At 38.7% G+C, this 22,107-nt stretch overlaps 1 protein-coding gene across 2 annotated transcripts in view; it reads right to left on the bottom strand.

The window, feature by feature from the left end:
• Positions 1-22,107, bottom strand: part of tfdp2 (transcription factor Dp-2) — a 55,923-nt gene that overhangs the window by 22,289 nt on the left and 11,527 nt on the right. Inside the window, exons 2-4 of one of the 2 annotated variants that reach the window (XM_007236747.4) lie at positions 14,331-14,413; positions 12,485-12,548; positions 2,097-2,185 (exon numbers count right to left, since the gene is read on the bottom strand). In XM_007236747.4, the coding sequence (XP_007236809.3) occupies positions 2,097-2,185; positions 12,485-12,548; positions 14,331-14,354 (177 nt within the window). In that variant the 5' untranslated portion in view covers positions 14,355-14,413. Of the gene's footprint in view, positions 1-2,096; positions 2,186-8,100; positions 8,225-12,484; positions 12,549-14,330; positions 14,414-22,107 lie in introns of those variants that run through there. The other variant, XM_007236748.4, reaches the window with a different exon arrangement.

Genomic DNA, 22,107 nt, shown 5'->3' with positions numbered 1-22,107 from the left:
AAATGTGAAACTCATATTATATAGATGTATTACACACAGTTTATATTAAGCGTTTATTTTATTGTTTATGATTATGGCTACGAAAACCCCAAAATCAGTGTCTCAGAAAATTTGAATATTAAATAAGACCAATTAGTAGTTTTGGCAGTGTGCCAAGTCCTGCTGGAAAATGAAATCTGCATCTCTATAAAAGTTACCAGCAGAGGGAAGTATAAAGTGCTGAAAGATATAGTGGAAAAACACTCCATTGACTTTGGACTTGATGTACTCTGGTCCCTTGATTTCCAAATTAATTGTAAAATTTACTAATGGTCAGTGATGGTTTGGAGAGCCATGTCATCTGCTGGTGTTGGTACACAGTATTATATATAATACATCTATATAATATGAGTTTCATATTTTGAACTGAATTACAAAAATTGAGAAGATATGAATGCATACACACACATATAAACACCTTAGTACACCAGTATCGTCAGTCATTGTCTCTTTATGTACTGGATATATCACTCATGATTTAATACACTAGCCTCCAGGGTCACTGGCCTACCAATGACAAGCTAAGGTAAACCAGGTCATCAATCATTTTTATACTGCGTGCCTTCCCCCTCCTCCCTCCCTCTCTCTCTCTCCCTCCCTCCCTCTCTCCCTACCTTCCTCCCTCTGCCCTTGCTCCCTTTCACTGCTGTGTTCCTCCATCCTGCCATGTACTGCAATGTTCTGGGCCTGTTTCATCTTTCACTGCCCCTCCCCGCATCTATTTGCATATTTGTGTACAGTAGGCCGATGTGTGAGGGCCGTGCTGCTGGGAAGGCTCTACGTTGCACAGATTTGTGAATGGGAAGTCACGCATGTCCTTGCAAACTCACTAACGAGCTCATTAATGGAGTGAGAGACACACAGTGCTCTCTGTTCTCCATTAACCAGGGCTCGAGGGGTTCTCTTCTTCTCCACCACCTCCTCCTCCTCCTCCTCCAATCCCAAGTACCCCCGTTTTCAGAGCTCAGCCACCTCCTTTACACCTCTTGTTCTGGATGTCCTTCCTGACCTCCTCTCCCCACTCCACATTTCCATCCTGCCGCTTCTCCATCGCTTCGCTCATCCCGGAGAACCCCACTGACCTCTGCTGTTCACTCACCTTTCTCCTCCTGCTTACCCAGCACTCCCTGCTCTCATCTTCCACTGAGAGCACACATGCATAATTCAGTGACTCAACTCAGCATCGCACACACGCACAGCCTGTATTAAGAAGGAAGCTGGGCTTGGAGTGCAGGCAGTGCAGCATCAGAAACCATAATGTGTGACTGCCACCTTCTGGTCATACAGTGCAATGCAGGAGGCAGGAGTGCACTGGAAGAACAGATCACAAGAACTAACTACAACAAATGGGTGTAGAAACAAGAAGGTGGTCATAAGGTGGTTATGGAACCATCTCAATCCAAGCCTTCCTCCTGTATTTATTCACAGCAATTATACAGTGAAGTGAATAACTGGCTAAATGTTTAGATTTGGCTAAAGGCCCAATATATATCAAATATCAAATTAAGAAACAGAGTAGCAGCAGTATATCTGTGACGCTACTAAGACCCATGCCTGCATTGTTCCGTCATCATATTCTTTACATGTTCACATACACCTGGCTTTTTCCATGTGTTCTCTTACATTTCCTTCATCTGTTGAATTTCCACAGACCCACCATGACTTGCCACAGATCCCTCCCTCAGACAAAGTCTGCCGGGCAATTCTGCTGTGTACTGTCTGAACCAAATTGACCAGAATGGTCAAATACTCATCTGATGTAGTTGGTGGTCTCTGGTGGGGGTTGACTAGAAAGGGGTGGTGCCAATGTGGTTCTTTGTATGTTTCCTTATTATGACTTTGCAATAAGGGAGCCATTCAAATGGCTTAAAGAAGCATGCAACACCAGACTCTTTTAATTAACTCACAGAAAATGGATGGATGAATTATTCGTGCTTGGAGTGTGTACAGGTGCAGTCGAGACCCAAGTATAAATAAAAAAAACTATGCAATGCATTATGTCCCCTTTAAACTTCTACTGTGTGTGCATGACAGACTGTGGTAGGTAGAAAGCTCACCGTCTGTGCTCCCACATTGGAATTTACTGCTCCTAAAGTAATCTTGGTGGCAGGACTGTAGTTGGACGGCGTTACAAGGGAAATACTACCTGTAAAACAGAAAAAACACAAGAAAATTTACAAATCATTGTTATCATTAGAAGGAGGGAAAAAAAAGAAATAAGCTAATTATTGTGTGAGAACTTTGAGAGTTCCTCTAAGACAATGGTAGATACTAGCTAGGGCTTTGTATGAGCAAGAACCTTGCGAAACAATACATAGGATACTGGATTTACAATTTGATGCACTGTAAAATATTGTGATGCTATATGCAAATAAACTACAGACAACATTTCTCCCAAATTCCAAATAAAAATATTGTCATTTAGAGCATTTATTCGAAGAAAAAAGAAATGGCTAAAATAAAAATAAAAAAGAAGCAGATCTTTCAGACCTCAAATAATGCAAGGAAAACAAGATCATATTCATAAAGTTTTAAGAATTTAGAAATCAACAATAATAATTATCAGTTTTCATGCATCTTGGCATGTTCTCCTCCACCAGTCTTACACACTGCTTTTAGATAACTTTATGCCACTCCTAGTGCAAAAAATTCAAGCGGTTTAGCTTGGTTTGATGGTTGTGATCATCAATCTTCTTCTTGATTACATTTCAGAGGTTTTCAATTTGATCAAATCAAAGAAACTCATCATTTTTAAATGTTTATTTTTTTTTTCAGAGCAGTGTTGCATATTTCATTAAGTTTTTGGAAACCTGTTATGGATTATAAAAAAAAACAACATTAATTAAATCTCAATACTGTGTTTTTGAGAATTAATACAATATACAGTGCCCTCCATAATTATTGGCACCCCTTGGCAATTGAGTTTTGTTCAAAATAATATAGGACCACGATGGGGAAAAAAAAGGAAAGTCCAACCTTTAACTCAAGTAAATTTTAAGGGGGAAATAAAATCCCTGACTAAGAAGAAGAATTATTCTTCATAAAATCACCTGTTCCACAATTATTGGCACCCCTAACAATTCTTAGAAAATAAATTTAATAAAAGTATTTCTGTCACTTCTACAGTAGTTTACGAAGTTGATCAGAGTATGTAGGAACATTTAATTAGTAATTCACAACTTCCTGTTTCCCTGGGGTATAAATATGACGTGACACAGAGGCCATTTATCTTCAACATGGGAAAGACAAAGGAACATACCATTCAAGTGAGGCAGATGTGTGTTGACCTTCACAAGTCAGGCAATGGCTACAAGAAAATCGCTACTCGCCTACACCTGTCCATATCTACTGTCAGAGGAATTATTAAGAAGTTTAAAACAACTGGAACAGTGGTAAACAAGCCTGGACGAGGACGCAAGTTTATTTTGCCACCACGCACAGTGAGGAGGATGATAAGAGAAATAAAAAGTTCTCCAAAGCTCACTGTTACAGAATTGCAACAAATGGTAGCTTCTTGGGGTCACAAAGTCTCCAAAACAACCATCAGGCGCTATCTACATGCCAACAAGCTGTTTGGGAGGCATGCACGGAAGAAACCATTTCTCACTCACAATCATAAACGCAAACGTTTGGAGTTTGCTAAGCGGTACTGGGACTTCAACTGGGACCGTGTGCTTTGGTCAGATGAAACAAAGATAGAGCTTTTTGGCAACAAATGCTCTAAGTGGGTCTGGCATAACACAAGAGCTGAGTATGCAGAAAAGCACCTCATGCCCACTGTGAAATACGGCGGGGGATCAGTGATGCTGTGGGCCTGTTTCTGTTCTAAAGGCCCTGGGAACCTTGTTAGGGTGCATGGCATCATGAATGCTCTAAAATACCAGGACATTTTAAAACAAAATCTGGTGGCTTCTGCCCGAAAGCTGAAGATGGGTCGTCACTGGGTCTTTCAGCAAGATAATGACCCTAAACATGTGGCCAAATCTACACAGAAATGGTTCACCGCACACAGAATCAAGCTCCTCCCATGGCCATCTCAGTCCCCAGACCTCAACCCCATTGAAAACCTGTGGGGTGAGCTGAAGAGGAGAGTGCAGAGGAGAGGACCCAGGTCGTTGGATGATTTAGAGAGAATGTGCAAAGAGGAATGGTCAAAGATCCCTCTTTCTGTATTCTCCCATCTTGTGAAACATTACAGGAGAAGATTAGGTGCTGTTTTGTTGGCGAAAGGGGGTTGTACAAAGTATTAACATCAGGGGTGCTAATAATTGTGGCACACATGATTTGATGTTAAATAATTATTTCTTAATGTGGGATTTTTTTCCTACTGAATAAATTCACTTGAGTTAAAGGTTGTATTTTACTCTTTTTTTCCATCGTGGTCCTATATTATTTTGAACAAAACTCAATTTATGAGAAGCTAAAGAACACATCTTAACCAGGGGTGCCAATAATTATGGAGGGCACTGTATATATTGTATAGATACCTTGATATACTGATAATGTCTTACACCCCTGAGAACAGTTTTGCAAATAAAATTTTAGAAAACAAGGTTTTAAAAGGACTTTTACACTGACAGACAGTTCATAGCGTGTGGGAGGCTATGTCGCAATTAAGCTGAAATGACTTGAAAAGTGTGGTTCAGTATCAGACACACAACACGTGGATGTGACGTACAGTACCCAAATGCCAAAGAGAGGTCATTTCCTTGGGGTCTCTTTGTTTGAATGGAGATGCAAATTCCTTCTAGACTGCTGAATATGAATGCAAACCAAAACACAAACGGGCCTTACAACATGAACACCCGAACCAGTGAACGCAATACACTGTGCGCTTATGGCATCAAACATTACACACACCCACACACCACGCACTCTGATAGATCAAGTCAATGCCCAGAAAGGCTAATGTTGCTCAGAATTAATGAATATTTATAGGACTGGCCTTGTACAAAGAACATCATGGTCCATCATCAGGGACTTAGTTCTCGGTTAAGTCTTCACGCAGTTTCTTCAACTTCACTTAAGCATGTCAGTTTAATGAAGTAATCTTATTCAATTCATTAACAGATGCTGTTCTACTGTAGAAGGCCATCAATCACCATCTCTACTGTCTACAATGAAATTTCAATGTCTCCCATATATCATGTCTAAATGTTCAGCACATTACTAAATTATCCTGAAGGTCATGTACAATCATCGTACTGTATGTGATCGTCAGAAACATAAATACCAGAAATACCAAATATGAATGTCAATGTCCTCCTAAAATCTACCAGAGATGAGAGATAAGGATTTTAACTTCAGAATGTTTGATGCAATTGTGAAATTTTGGCTTGTGTAAAGCTTTTGATTGGATGCATGTCTTATGTACGGTGGCCGAGAAAGCCCAGCGCATTGCAAATTTAAAAGCGCTGCAAATGCACAAAACACATCCATCAAAATTACAACACAGGCGCAGCAAATAGAAAAACGCGCTGCAAAAAGAAAAACGTGCTGCAAATACAACCACAACACAATGGAAGTGAGTCACAACACAACGGAATTTTTCCGGGGGACCTTAAAAGATGCTGTACCAGCTGTATACAAAGGACAATAAGTGGCAAACAAGCTTCTGAAAAGTAAGTTATGTTTATTACCTGTGATTACCACGGTTGTGTGCATATTATTAAAAGTTCTGCTTCACAAAACGCCTTGTTTGCCACTTATTGTCCTTTGTACACATAGTGAAGTCCGAGACGTTACTGAAGACGCAGCTTAGCTGGTACAGCATCTTTTAAGGTCCCCCGGGAAAATTCCGTTGTGTTGTGGTTGTATTTGCAGCGCGTTTTTCTATTTGCAGCGCGTTTTTATATTTGCTGTGCCTGTGTTGTAATTTTGATGGATGTGTTTTGTGCTTTTGCAGCGCTTTTCTATTTGCACTGCGTTGGGCTTTCTCGGCCACCGTACTTATGCATAGAAACAGATTTTATTTCTTCTAGAAATAAATTGGGTTCAAACATTTTTTTTAATCCTACAAATGTTACAATGATATATACTATAAACACCCAATCAACCACACAGGGTACAACAAGAATTACTTCACATCCACCTGAGATGACACAGCTACTGCCCAACAATGATATAGCTGCACCCTAGTAACCGCCTGAAATACCACTGTACAAACATTATTACACTGTGGCTTAAACCCTGCAAGCATGCAACATAACAGCAACCACCTAAGATATCATAGCAGCACCACAGTGACCTTGTGGAATACCACTGCAACAAGCAAGGTCCAATGACAGTTCTTTTAAATCAAAAAGCTAAACAGTAGGGGTCTCAAAAATACAGTCTCAGGATGCACAAAGATAATAAGTTTAAGCGAGGGATTGTGCGTTCTTTTATTACTATTACAATTTTCCTAAAAAAAAAAATGTCTGAAAGACATAAATACTACATAAAATCACCTGGCTTACAATATTGTTATACAGCTCTGGAAAAAAATAAAACACCCCTTTAGTTTCTGAATAAGTTTCTCTGATTTTGCTATTTATAGATATTTGCTTGAGTAAAATAAACATTGTTGTTTTATTCTATAAACTACAGACAACATTTCTCCCGAATTCCAAATAAATATATTGTCACTTAGAGCATGAAAAATGGCTGAAATAAAAAAAAGATGCAGAGCCCTCAAATAATGCAAAAAAAAAAAAAGTTCATATTCATAATGTTATAGAAGTTTAGAAATTATGCACATGGACATGTTCTCCTCCACCAGTCTTACACACTGCTTTTGGATAACTTTATGCCACTCCTGGAGCAAAACTTCAAGCAGTTCAGGTTGGTTTGATGGCTTGTGATCATCCATCTTCCTCTTGTTTATATTCCAGAGGATTTCAATTTGGTTAAATCAAAGAAACTTATAATTTTTAAGTGGTCTCTTATTTTTTTTCCAGAGCTGTATATTGCAATTGAATTGTAATTTCTGCATCATGAGGTGTATCTTATCACCAGGATCTTGTCAAAACACAGCCCTAGCAATCATAAGACCCTCCTGAACATGACTGCAGCAGGAACAGTCATGTGTTCATCTAGCTATCTAGCAAGTCTGTCTCCAAACCTTACAAACTGAAACTGAAAGGAGTTCCAACTCCAAACCAATCAGACTAATTGATTAGCTGCTCACAAGATTTTTTCCAATATATAAAGTGTATAACTTAAACAGACCATTTTGAATGAGTCCAACAGTGAATGAGGCTTAATCTGTAGTCCTCGCCATCATCAGCATTATTAGAAGCAACAAAAGTAGCAGTCCAAGAAACTGCATCACCATCTGCATCTCTAACTACAGATCCTAGAAACAAAGTGTTGCTAATTATTCATATGCAGAGCCTTCAGTGTATTTGAATTTGCATTTGAATACAGTCACACTTATGTAGGTTATAAAAGGTATAAACTGACAATTTTGTATTAAAAAGCAAACAAATGCAACAAAGTTATACTGGGTCGAACTAACCTAAGACTCTCATTGCTTATCAATATATTCAGTGCTTATGATTTTGGAAGATGAGCAAACTGCAGAGATTTATCATTAAGAATTTTTTCTGCAATGCCGGGCCGGCGGCTGGACCTGTGTGCGTTAGTTAGACACGGCTGCAGCGGGATGGGCCTCAGCAGAGGAATGCGTCAGTGCGTCATTCTATAGAGTAACAATGAGCACCGCTTCATTAGAATACAGCTGAGCTTCAGGCCAGCATGCACCCATGTGCACTCCCATACGCGCACACACACTCAACCAAAGCCTAAATTAAGGTTCGACCCAAGTCTGATATCTGCATTCACTAGCTATACTTCATACAGTCACCATATTCCCCCTCTCAGACAGCTAGCAAAACAAACCCTCAAAAAGGACAGGAGCTATTTAAGACTGCTCAAATCATCTCAAACATATTCAGAGGAGGTCTAACCTGAAAATAAACGTACTCACACACACACACACGTCAAGCAGTTACAACAACATCTTAGGTGAACCCAAACAGACATTACAAGTTTGCAAGTAAGTGCAAGCTATTTATTTACCTGCTTGTTTCTGAAGAGGAACGAGCAGCACTTCCATACTTTCCACCTTTCTCCCTCTGTCTACAACTCTTTCATAAGTCTACCACTCAATCTTCAAGTCCAGGCCCCCCAACACACACACACACATACACACACACAGAGGGCAGACCACTCCTCCCCTCCCCCTGAGCTTGTTGCTACAGAGGAACTACAGAGTAATGGTGGGGAGAACAAATTAGGATACCGGAAGGAGCTTGTGCTTACACAGATTTTACTAGCTCTCATGAGTAAAATCATTCTTCTGCTGAAGTGACATTTTTTAATGATGGCAATACAAACTGAGCAGATGTATAAACAGAGTGGGGCACGGGAAAAAAAAGCTTTTACAACTGGCTCTAATGAGAGTGTGTCTGTAATAAACATTTTAAATACTTAAGGAAATGTTTTTGTCATGGACACACAGTTAACTAGCTACATATCTATAGCTAAACAGACAGCTAGCTGGATTAATCGCTAGGGACTGACAGGAAGCTCAAAAGGTAAGAGATAGATAGGTAATTAGCTAGCTAGCTAGACTAATATGTAGCCATATAGGGAGCTAGGAGGTTAGCTAGCTAGCTAGACAGGTAAACAGTTAGATACGTAGTAACAGACAGCTTAGCAGCCAACCAGCTAGCTAGACAGGTAAGAAGCTAGGTAGGTAGACAGATAGCAAGGCATGCTAAATACATAAAATGCTAGATAGGAACACAGCTAGGTGGGTAGATAGCCACCCAGCTACACATATGGAAAGATAGCTACATAGCTAACTAGCTAGCTAGACAGGTAAGTAACTAGATAGGTGGACAGACAGTCAAGCATGCTAATTACCTATAAAGCTAAATAGGATCAAAGCTAGGTGGATAGGTAGCCAGGCATCTAGGGAGATAGGTAGCTAGACAAATGGACAGATAGCCAAGTAGCTAACTAGCTAGCTTGACAGGTAGGAAGCTAGCTAGGTAAGAAGCAAGCTACCTAGAGAGGTAGAAACAATAGGTGGTTAGATAGTCAGCCAGGAAGCTAGCTAGACATACAGATGAATAGATGGCTAACTAGACTGATAGGAAGCTTGATAGTTAGGAAAAAAAGCTAGATAGAAGGATGGATTTACTTATCTTACTAGCTATCTAACTGTTAGACAGTTAGACTACATGTCCAGTTGTCTATCTACCCATTTAGCTTCATACCTTCTAGATTTGTACTTATGCAGCTAGCTGTCCAGCTGCCTGTCTTTCTGTCTGTCCATAGACAGCTGGACATGTAGTCTTGTAGTTAGATAGCTACCTGAACACAACATGGAAAAGTAGGCAACGTTCACGTTACCAGGTTGAAGTGACTTAAAATTTATTTTTTGCTGAATGTGGCTCAGATCTGATTTTTTCATGGCTGTGTGACCATGCCAAATACAATTTTTTCAAATCAGATTTAGGTCAAGTTAAGTTCATATGTTACACACAGATACAGGTCATTTAGATTTGTGAATGTAAACCCACAAGATCTGAGCATCAAATTTGATCCGAGCAAAAAAACGGATTTGAAAAATGTGGCTCGTAATGTGAATGCAACCTTAGATAGTTGGACAGGTAGACAGGTAATTAGAAAAAAAGCTAGACAGGTAGCTAAAAGGAAAGAAAAAAAGGATAGACAGATAGGAAGCTACATGGGTGGGGCACTAGACTGGTAGGTTGCCAGACAGATAGCTAGACGGGTAGAAATCTAGAGAGCTAGACATATAGCTAGCTAGATTAATTGGTAGACAGATAAATAGGGAGACTGATTTGGAGACATATCTCTACATAGAAAGTCAGACAGATAGCTAGTCAACTAGAAAATTAAATATCTACATTTACGACAGCTACAAGAATCATCTGAGTGCTTGCATTGATCATTTATCTGATAAACGGCTCCAATTTTAAAGTTCAATCTAGCAACAAAACTCTGCTGATTATTTCTATGACTGAAATAACAATTTCTAATACATTAATGAACCCTTTAGCTCTGACAGCACAACTGACTGCCTCAGTTCAGATGTCTATAGTTACTGCCTGGCTTGATTAGGGCACCAGCACCAATCTTAAACGGCTTTGTTTAAGGGCTATGCATTCTTAATTAGGTGAGGCTACAGTAAGAAGAAAGCTCTTGTGGCTCATTAAACAAAAGCAGGCCCTCGAATATCTGTGTTAAAGATCTTCACAAGCTTCAACATTTTGCAGTTATGCCCACATAATCCCCCCTTTTAAAACTCCCACAGAATAAGGAGAGATGAATCATTCAGCAAAACAGAGAGGCTTGAGTTTGTCCTCTTCGCCCCCACATCTGTTACTTGTCACAACTGGAGACTAATCGATCTTTGGAGAAGTATTTAAATAGCAACAGAGGAAGCGGAGACACAATGGGGAAAGAAAGCAGAGAGAAGTGGAGCACATGGTTCTAAAAGGTTCTACCAGGGCTTCCAGGCAGGGGCTTAGGACCTCCTCTCTCACGCTCGCTTGCTTTCTCTCACTCTTTCCCCCTTTTGTTACCATTCAGAAGAAACTTGAGAAGCCAGGGAGACATTGCCGGCGAGCACAGAACAAGTCCACCAGCCTGCAAGCTCACACACATTCACTTCTATCCATTCACAGGAAGCTCAACAGCCTGCTCAGTACATCCACCCCTCCACTCACCCCACACCAACAGACACATGGCTATGTAGAGTGAGATGGGTAATCACTTGGTCTGGCCTGACAGGAACAGCGGAAAACTCCAGAAATCCTAACGACTAAACACATCATGACATGCACAACAGACCTCAGGGCAAAAGCTGTGAACACCCCCAAAACACACACAGACTGCCTTAGATCAGGCCTAATCAAAATAAGGGCTCAAGCATGATCCTGCTTCCTTCGCACACAGACACGCACACAGAAAACAAGGATGTAGACACAGGACGTTTCCTGCATACAGGAAAACAAAAATTCAAAAGTACTTTAAATTGTTCTATTTGACTTGTAACAATACATTTGCTATATAAACCCTTATTTCATTTTATTTTTTTTATCAAAAATGGTCTCCATAGATCAGCCAACAGAAGGATGAGAAGAAACAATGTGAAAAACACTACAAACACTGGTTTTACACAGATCCACTGCCTTTGCTAAGGAACCCTTGAAGAGTGCAGCAGCCTTCACAGCACCCCTATGTTACAGACCTGAGCTTGCTCAGCTTCTACCCGATTTTATCAGCAAAGCAAACAGGACTGGAACAGACTTCCTCTGTGCCTCTGAGCGGAACCCCAAACACCACCTTACAGTAGACCTACAGTTGAACAACTGCGTCTAGACAAAAGCATCTGAGCACAGAAAAGATGCAGCAGTGGATTTATCAAACCTGTCTTGACATTTATCACAATATTTATAGGTACTGGACATAACACTTTCATAATATTCGCAATGACATCACACAACTGAGACGTTAGTGTGGAACCTATACTATTTTGATATAGTGACCTATATTTTGCTGAATTTACAATATTAGAATAATATTGTAGACAATTATGTAGACAATGTTTTAGAACACTTGTCTGTTCACATACATGGTTTCTTCCCAAATCAGGGTATTAATAAGGTTTATATCTGCTTTTTTTTGGTCTATGATAGCTGACTCGAATGTCCAAAGAGTCAAATTGCTTTGAGGGTTTAATTGCGTTCAGCAACAAGAGCGTTGGTTGTTGATCACCGCACCTCTCCTCCTTCTAATACCCCTCTAGCAAACAACTGGCAATAGGCATGGTGCCAATAGGTTCATGTTCACGGTATCTACTCCAGAGACTCTATGCTATGGGAATGGCAATACTTTTCCACAAGGAATAGACAAGCTGTGTAAGCGGTTGTAACATTAAATACTGTAGCTAAATGCATATATTAAAAGGAGACATTTGTACATTGTGTTTATTCACTGAATGCCTGACAGAATATATGACAAAATGTGTTCTATGGTTGAATGCTGGCTTGCTGATGTTCCAAAATTAAAATATAAAAAAGCAGTTACATTATTGTTGGACATCTATATTCTTAAATTATTATATTACTCCATCTCAAAACAATAAATAATGTTTCAGGCAGTTTGTAAAAATGCTTTACCAAAGAGAAAATACTAAACCAAAAGTTGAGCATTTAGAGGTCAAGGACCATTAACAAGGAGAAAAGTAAATTAATATACGCACCTTACATTTAAACTAGCTATGCAACTGGAATGTTGTGGCTGCTTCTCTTTATGTTATTACTTCAGAGTAATGTTATGCTAAGAAATCTATCCAAAGTAGCCACATTGGAAGTACCATTAAAGCTAAATTCTACTAGAGAAATTAGAGGGGAATCATTTTTACCTTTTGGTAGGTTCTGTGTACTCAGAAATGCCTTCAAATCAGCGCACAGAGGTGTAGCGCCAACCTTAAAAAAAAAAAAAAAAAAAGCAATTTGAATAAGTGATGATTAGTTAGACATACTACACTCTAAACAATATATATATATATATATATATATATATATATATATATATATATATATATATATATATATATATATATATATATATATAGCTGGAAAACAATTGATGTTTCTTTGACTTTACCAAATTGAAAACCTCTGAGGAATCAAAGGAAGATAAATGATTACAAGCCATCAAACCAAACTGAACTTTCACCAGGAGTGGTATAAAGTTATCCAAAAGCAGTGTGTAAGACTGGTCCAGGATAACATGTCAAGATGCATGAAAACAGTTTTTAAGTTATTTAAATATTGATTTCTGAACTCTTAAAACTTTATGAATATGAAATTGTTTTCTTTGCATTATTTGAGGTCTGAAAGATCTGCATCTTTTTTTCTTATTTCAGCCATTTCCATTTTCTGCAAATAAATGCTCTAAATGACAATATTTTTATTTGGAATTTGGGAAAAATGTTCTCTGTAATTTATAGAATAAAACAATGGTCATTTTACTGAAACATATCCCTTAAATAGCAAAATCAGAGAAACTGATTCAGAAACTGAGTCAGAGCTGTATATATTTGTACTCCCTAAAAACTGATTGCAAACTTCTCTCTCTACATTAATTACTTGGCTTATAACACTAATTACCCTGATTTTAAATTGCTTCTGTTAACATTGGGAAATTCACTCTACAACAGCACTGAGTTTGTCAGAATATTACTTTTGCTTGTGTTTGTGCCACAACACTTAACAGACCTTCTTGCCGCTGGACATATATATTTTCTTTATTTAAATCTTTTCCACCCAATCCTGCGTTCTCCATCCCATTAGCAAAATGCACAACTTAGTTCCACTCCGTCAGCAAACAGAAAAAAGGTCTACAGATGTCAGAAGAGTTTACGGAGACATCCATTCATTCATTAAACTGGAAGGTCGCAGAGGTCAGAGTTACATCAATCTGACACAATGCAGACTGACGAGGGACAAAGACACAGAGCCCTAGGAGGACGTCAGGATGAGCCAACAGTGAACCCACACTCAGAAGGTAAACTAAAAGTAAAAGTGAGCGGAACAAACAAAAGAATGAAAATGAAAGAAAATGGAACAGGCCTTAATGACTGGGGGGAAGAGAACACAAGAGGGCAAGAAGTGATGCACAAAAAGTAGGCCAACAGACAGGCTGGGAATCAGGGTTTCTCCATATTGCAGCATTCACAATAATATCTGCATCATTTTTTAAACAATACAAAAAAGCCATATCATAATAATAGCAAATGCATTCTATTTTATGTTTGTTTTGCCATTTTATATGCTGTTGCTTATGTTTGTGATTTATATAAATGTTCTCTTATTATTGTACACAAAATCAAACAGATATTAACATTTTTATTTGTTTTATTTAATTTTCTACCGAATGTCTGAAACAGCTAAATTTATAATAAATAAATATTTAACATTTATTTTGATGTTTGATGTATGTCTTAAAATTAAAATATTTTGTCAGCTTTGTCAATATCATTATCGCAAAAAAAAAAAAAAAAAAAACACCTGAAATTAGGATAGTATTTTTGTGACATATCACCCAACCCTACTCTCCGGAAGAGTCTTAAAAGGCATTCTAAATTACATCTAAAAACTAAACACACACAAAGAACACATTGCGAACATTGTACTTCAACTTTTGGTAAATCTTTAATCAAAAAAACAATATGTTTATTTTATATATTAATAAATAATGCTTACCGTGTTGGCCATCATATAAGACATATGACAAAGCTTATTCTTCTAATCACCACCTCTATAAACCCTCAGAACGTTCCAGCCTCCTACAAACAGAAGAATGCAAACACTTAAGATAAATACTTGTGAAATCTGTAGCACAGTCATTGTTTGTGGCAATCAAGTTGACAATTATTGACAGGACAATGGATCTTACAGTGAAAGAACAGTATTACAGGAGAGTGCTCAAGTGGAAGCACTGCAAGTTGAAGAAAAGGAAAGTTACATCAATCCAACACAATGCAGGAGGCGACGGAGGATAATTGGAGGAAAGACAGAGGACGAGGGTGTGTCCCCCACCCCGGGGCCGCCTCTGCCTTGTCCTTTCTCTCTCTCTTTCCACCCCCACAGTGTGCGCAAGAATGTATGAATGAATGAATGAGTGTGTAAATATGTGAGGGGGTGGTATTGTACTCCACAGGTTGTTCACCTGTAGAGTGCTTTTTCACAAGCACTGTGAGCCTGAATGTTAGCTACTGGTATGGCATTGTCATGTCTGAGCCACTCTAATCCAAAAAGTAACTATACGAGCTGTACATATAGTACTCAAAAGTGTTTTTTTATGTAATCAAAATAGTTTTTTTTGTCACTGCTCAATAAACATAGCTGAAAAATGCAGCTCAAGACCAACTTTTGCTGGTAACTAATTTCAGATGGTTATGTTAGAGCTAGGTAATATATCGACATTTTACTGTATGCTTGTCAAGACCTGACAAAAACTGTGTATTGTGAAAAGGCTTTTAAAATATTGTGATATTTTATCACTCAGCACAATCAGCATGTGAATACATACAACTAGGGCAGTGGCTGACTATTCGTTTCATCAAATTGTATGACAGACCGAAATGAGGAAGTATATCATGATATAAAGTTAGGCCATATCAACCTGCCCTAGTTAAGGTCATTGAAAATCTGGTCATCCAGAAAAAAACATACTTTATACTGGTAAGATAGCTGGTTAAATAGCACTTGCCAGCATACTATATATGTTGTATTTGATTTTGGTAAACCAAAATGGTACTTCTGGCCATACTGGTTGACCAGGTTTATAACGTTAAATATGTTGGTTGACCAGCTTTGCCATGACTGTCAAATATGTCATGAGGATCAACTAGAATGGCCAGACTAGTCAGACTGATTGTCTAGCTTGGTAAGGTTGCTGATGCTTGTAGACCAGGTCAAATATCAAATTCCAACAAAACATATCCTATGCTGATCAAGAGCTGAACTTAGTAAGCCTGCCTAAACCCTGTTTCTTAAATCAAAACAAAAATGATGGCAAAAGTATCCGCTCGACTGCCTTGAGTTTGGTGATGTCAGGCTTGCATGCATCTGCTCAGTCATGGAAACCCATTACACGAAGCTCTCTAGGCTCTACTGTTTCTACATCTGAATCTACTGACACCCGCAGGAATCAAAACATTTCCACAACTCTAGCTGGCATTAATTGCAACAAACAAAAAATACTTTCTAGTTTTGTCCTAAAAAAATACCAGAGGAGACAAAACCTGACAGCTCTAATATTAGCATTAGCTAAATTTTAACATGGTTTAAACATGCTCTTAACAACATTGACTAATCACTTATAAGTATATCTACAAAACACAAGTGGCCATGCATAGCAGATGGCAACTTTTTTCACTGTTAGCATCAGTGTGCTAATTAGCTAGTTATTGAAACTTTCTTTTTAAGCTCAAGCTTTAATTATATCTAAAGATCATGAGCTGTGTCTAGATTTTCAAATCTGTTTACAGTATTTCAAATGTTATTTTTACTGTTGTTAGCTGTTTAGCCATTAGCCTGCTAACTAGCAACTAAAGTAAATATAAAAATATACTAGCAGTTACATTACAACAGATAGGGTAGTTTGTGACCAAATAGCCAGTAATGGCCTTCATTTGCTTCCTCTTTCTTAGAAAAGTGAAATGCATGCAATTACGTTCTGCTCTTGTGATTCTTTTTCTTTCTTTTTTGAGCTTAATCTCCTAGGACCTGGCGTCCACATGTATGGACATCACATTTTGGGTTGTCTAGCCTACAATGCAAAATTTTGCTCTTCATTACCCTGGTGTCCTCTTATGAGGCCATTATTCTGTCACCTACTGGTGGCAGAGGAGTTTAACACGTTACAGTTTCGATTTTGTTCAGAAGTTTAAATGACACTTAAATAGAGTACATGTTTACGTTTTTTACTTTATGTTTTCATGTTGAAGCACTTCAAATGAGCTGTATTGCTAAAAATGGGCACAATTGTTGTTTTGACTTCTGTTTTATGCTCAGGCAAAAAAATGCTGCTAAGTTCAGGCCCAGAATAAATGTTTTGCACATTTTTACTATTTGTGACTTCCTTGTATAAAACTAAAGTCCTCATATGTGGACATCGTTTTTCTCAAAAACTACATAATGTAAAAAGTTCTTTGTTTTACACTAATTAGATGCCAACTACCCTATAAAGAGAAATAAAAAAAATGCATGCCAAGCAAGAGTTCGTGGAGGTTAAGCAAAAAGTTTACACTGTCCCTGTCCACATGCCCAATTTAAGCCTAAGTTCTGAATATTTTTAATCAGACTTTTAAACTTAAACATAGCTCTAACGGACAGAATACATTTCCCACACATGATGCAAATTCACCACCTGCAGAAGGCAAAAGTTATAAAGGGTTTGTTCCACTTAAGTCACTCTGTTTGCACTTCTTTTATGCACCTGCTGCCTGTTTGTGATTGTGGCTGCACAGCTGCTTTAGGCCTCAGAGGAGCGATGTCTGATGAATAATCATCACTTCCATTCAGCCAAGACACGGCCTTTCACATAAAATAATACTATTAGACCCTAATGAATCAGGCTGCTTTCATTTAGAATGAAAAAAGACGTTGACAACAAGAAGCATGTTGACAAAAGAAAAGTAATGGTAGTGTAAAGCAAAAGCAGTTGTCTTGCTGGAGCTGAAAGTTGAAATGTACAGAAAACATGGTCAACGAACTGAGAGACACAACTGACCCAAGCTCAGGTAGTGAACTGGACTTTAAATGAATATTTTTAACATGTTTGCAGCTTTACTGTAACAGCATTACTATACTTAGCCTTGATTTATGATTCTAGTAGTGTTGAGCGATAAGAACTTAAATCAACATCATGTTTTTCACAATCACATTTTAAGGATTAAAATCATTAGTCTATAAAGCAGCTGCTTGAGTTGTTCAGAAGGTTTGGTGTTTTGAGTTTGTATTAGTGTGAAAGACTTAGATTGAGAGGAGTCATCTGATAGTAGGTTTCTTTAGAAGGTCAGTACTGTATGTAAAGCAAAAACAGAATTTAACCTAATTTACCTACACAGATAAGGTCACGTTAGATATAGGATAGAATACTGGGTTCAAGATTCAGTTGTCTTCATTCATTTTTAGATTTTTGACATTTCTAATTCTCACCCACTAGCAATGAAACTCCTAATCACATGATGTCCTCAGCGTTCTCTCCCAATCTTGTCTAGTGGATTTCAGTGTACAGTTGAACATGCTTGCAGGGGAACACTAACTTTCTAATAGAAGAAAAATGATGACTGTATTAATTAGCGGTCTAACAGTATGTGTATTTATTTGATGCTGCATTACGTTCAGAAAATTTCAAAAAGTTTGCATTTGCACGGTAAAGTGTGACCTGTGGTGGCTTTATTAGTATGACATTTTTTTTTTAATCACTCACTGTGCCTTTGGAAGTTAAATAACTGGCGATACAAAAATTATTTCTAGGATAGTTTATCTGCTCTGTTTTACAACGCTACATGAAACCAGTTTGAATGGCTAATCCAATCTAATACAAAATGTTTAGTTGCTTATTTCCTGTTATTCTAAACTTCCACAGTTCCAAAAATCTGTATGAATCAAGCTGTGAGTTTGTGTACTCTTACAGTCCTAGTAATTATGTTCCATGAAGTACCAATTAGCCTGGAGCTGGAATGCAGCAGGACTTTGATGCAGATCATAAACATGCTTTATCGTTGCTGCTTATTTGTTGTTTTATTTCAAAGACTAAATCACCCAGAAAGGAAACGGAAGCAGAGGAGCCTCAAACAAGTGTTGGGATGAAATCTGCAACATCATTATATTGGATTTGAACAAGATTTAGTGCTTCATCACATTCAACCCCACAGCGGGACAGAAGTATCTCTCTTTGGAATCTGACTGCCCCAAAGATTTATTAGACAGGTAAACGCCAAGCGATATATCAAGTGGTCTACAACAACCAATCAGATTCTCCCTTGCTTTTAATACTCCAGCCAAATGTGTGTGTGTGCACTTCTCCACGGCCGGTTTGGGTGAGGAGAAGCATGGGAGAGGCATAAAGCCGACAGCTGGTGAGCCTGGCTGTGTCAGAGGGGGAGAGGGAAAATGCAGCGAGTAGATGAAAAGGCCCTGCTGCCCAGCGGCCCCCACCCATATCCCTACAGCCCCCCGCCTGAGACACACATAAAGGCCTTTTGTCCTGCCGGGGAGAGGCCGAACAGAGGAACCTCGAAGCCCTTCAAAGTGGCTGGAGGTCTCCCCTTTTCTCAATATCTTCCCTTTCTTTATCATTCTCCCTCTCTCGCTTTTCCTGAATAAGAATGAGTCCACCCCCCGCACACAATGGAGCACTGGACACAATGGGTTAAGTGCAGAGCATCAAAGACATGACACCAGAGACAACTTGTTGCTGACTAAGAAGTGGCAGCAGCTGTAGCGCTAAGCAGCTCGGCCTAAAACTATATTTTGATAAGCAGCGCTAACAACACTTTTTTTTTTTTTTTTTGCTTTGCTAGACATTCTGACATCTTACCCCAACCCTCGTCTTACGCTAATCACTCCAAGCAGCTTCATGGGGACGTTTCAGCATTTAAATCAGCACGCCACTACAGAAGGTCTTTGTTTGCTTTAATGGTGAACATTATATTGCAGCTGCAATCAAGTGCACCACACTGAACCTTGAGTTCCAAGTGCCACAAGAGTTAGATTATGTATTAGCAGAAAACCATGTTCAATTTTGATAAGTAGATCATAATTAATAGCAATACTGAAGAAAAAGTGTCACACATTGTCAGTTCCCCCCCCCCCCTTCTCCCACACTTTCAATGAAAGTCAATGTAAAAGATGTAATATCTCCTTTTTTTTCTTTTTTTTAAGTCCACAATCTGATCAGTTGCTTCAGTAAAGTGTCAAGCTACTGCATTTACTGGTCATCAGAATTATTACTGATATCATAATAAAACTGGCCCACAACATTTGAGAGTCTTCCATTTAAAACAACCTGTTTCTTCCACTAAATACCTCCAAAACTCAACTCTCTTTTCTTTATGACACCGGTCAACCCACTCCCTAAAAACCTTGGAGGCCTTTACTTCCTAGATAATCAAACACAGAAGTGCTGGGCGATATCGGAAAAATCAAATATCACGATACGGAATTTTTTATATCATGGTACCGGTATATCGTGATATGCCACATTTGAGATGTTTTCAGTTATTCTTCTTAAAATTACAGTAGAAACGATAAGGACGATATTTATAGTCATATCACACAGCAATAAAATACAGTATATTCGATACTGGACCAACAATACAATTTCAGCATGGTCAGACACTGAACAAACAACAGCTCAAAAACTGTCCATCAAGGCTCTATATTTTATAGACAACTCCAACTCCATAAGATTTGGGATTTAGGGCCCTCTCTGGTGAGAATGGGTAATTGCACTAGCATGTGAAAGAATTATTTTAAACTGGGCGGGTGTGATGCGGTCTCCTGTCAGAGCGGATGAATCCGATTCCATAGAGAGAGAGAGGGTGCTTAGTTAGAAACTTCACTCCTTCATTTATTTGTTTTTACTAAACTACTGATTCTGTGCTTCATTTACTGCATTTCATTTCCTTTACCTGTAAAATGGTGTTTTTACTCTGCTTTATAGTTATTCAAATCTATCTCCCAACTCACATATGATACTGAATAAATAAAACGATGTAACCGATGATTCACACAGCAATAGCACAAACATTTAATAGGAGTCTTTTTACTTTATGTCAAGGTCTGATTACTGTCTGAATGTTATACTCAGGCGCTGCAAAGTTTCCACAAAAGCTCAGGAGTTACTCAGGAGTGATATTTTATTTAAGGCACAAGTAGTCTGTCACCAAGGAGAAGTGTCAAATGTTGATATCCCCAGGTGTACTCATTCCAGATGACACTTCTGGGCCAATCCTGTACCAAGATGTGGTGTTCCTTGCTCAGTTTCAGAACGACAAGATAGTAAATAACGTTAGAAGTAGATTTTAGATGTACAGATGTAAATGTAAATGTGGCTGGGCAGTCAAACCAGTCAAAGCCATTTACATAACCACAAGAATTTTATGAGTGCTTATCTAAATTCTTTAAACCCTTCCAACATGACGCTGACATGTTTTAACTTTTGCATCAATACAACAAAGCATTCTTTAGAGTTGCAGCACCTGATCTTTATCACATATCTTCAAGGCATTTAGCTCCTTAAAGGAGAACTCCAGTGTAAAATTGATGTTTGGTGTAGTAAAACATGAAAGAGTACTAACCTCTGTTGAATAGCACACCTCCGCTCTCCCACAGCTTTCCAAAATCCAGTAATTTTGTGCTTTTTGCCCAGCCTCTTTACAACAAGTGCTTTGGGGCATCAACTTGCCCCTGCAGTTAAATCACTTTTTTTACACCGTTATGCAGGCTCAAAGTAGCTCCACACCTGATTGGTAGAACCCGGAGAGCCCTGACATTTAAAACAGGGCATTAATAACTTTAAAAGTGCACAAGAACCTTATTAAAAACACTGTTTACAACTCGTAGCGTAACCTAATCTCCGAGCGCCGTCATCACTGTACTGATTATGACGTTACCTTAAGATGGGGGTGCCTGGAGATTAGGTTACGCTACCGGTTGTAAACAGTGTTTTTTAAAAAGCTTCTTATGCACTTTTAAAGTTCTTAATGCCTCGTTTTAAATGGATCTTGGAAAGCTGCGGGAAAACGGAGGTGTGCTATTCAACAAAGGTTATTATCCTTTATCATGTTTTACTACACCCAAATTCAAATTTACACCGGAGTTCTCCTTTAAGGTTGCTCCAATGGCTGACAAAGATCCCTAGTCCCTGCCAAAAGTACTGCCAATGGAATAGGACTGGAGCAGAGAAATATGAATCTACTGGCTATAGGGGTTTGGGTATGGGTGGAATGGTTATCATTCCACCCCTCTGACCTAGCTAACACTATTGTCACTGAAAACAACCAAATCCTCATTCCAGCGCTTTGTAGCTGAACTCTAATCGATGAATGAATTCTCTCTTTCCTTTAGGCATTAGTTTAGAGAATCTGCACTATACCACACACGCTTTTCCTCATTGTGTTTTGGACTGTTGCCTACCGCACGACTCAAGGCTGCTGACCTGGAAGACGTGACTCTGCTAGAGCTGTAGTCTGGCAGCACTAGAGAAGAACAATGCCATCGAGGGGGGGCGGTGAGAAACACTGGCTGAAGCTACTCTGAGGACTGCTGGGGGTCACTCTGTGTTAGCCTAGGCAGGAGAACAGGAAAATGGCAAAGGCATTTAAAAGGTGATGCAAAACACTGTTAGGGTTGTAGGATTGAGGGCAAACACTACATGTTTAAATGTTATGAGATTTGGAAAAAAATAATTCAATCTTCATTTGAACGATTCAATCGATTCATTTAACCTAAACTAAAATTAGCC

The sequence above is a fragment of the Astyanax mexicanus genome, chromosome 18, assembly GCF_023375975.1.
Source record: "Astyanax mexicanus isolate ESR-SI-001 chromosome 18, AstMex3_surface, whole genome shotgun sequence".
In the NCBI taxonomy this organism is placed as follows: Eukaryota; Metazoa; Chordata; class Actinopteri; order Characiformes; family Acestrorhamphidae; genus Astyanax; species Astyanax mexicanus.
Note: the sequence above shows the minus strand (reverse complement) of the source record. Positions and strands in the feature narration are given on the sequence as shown.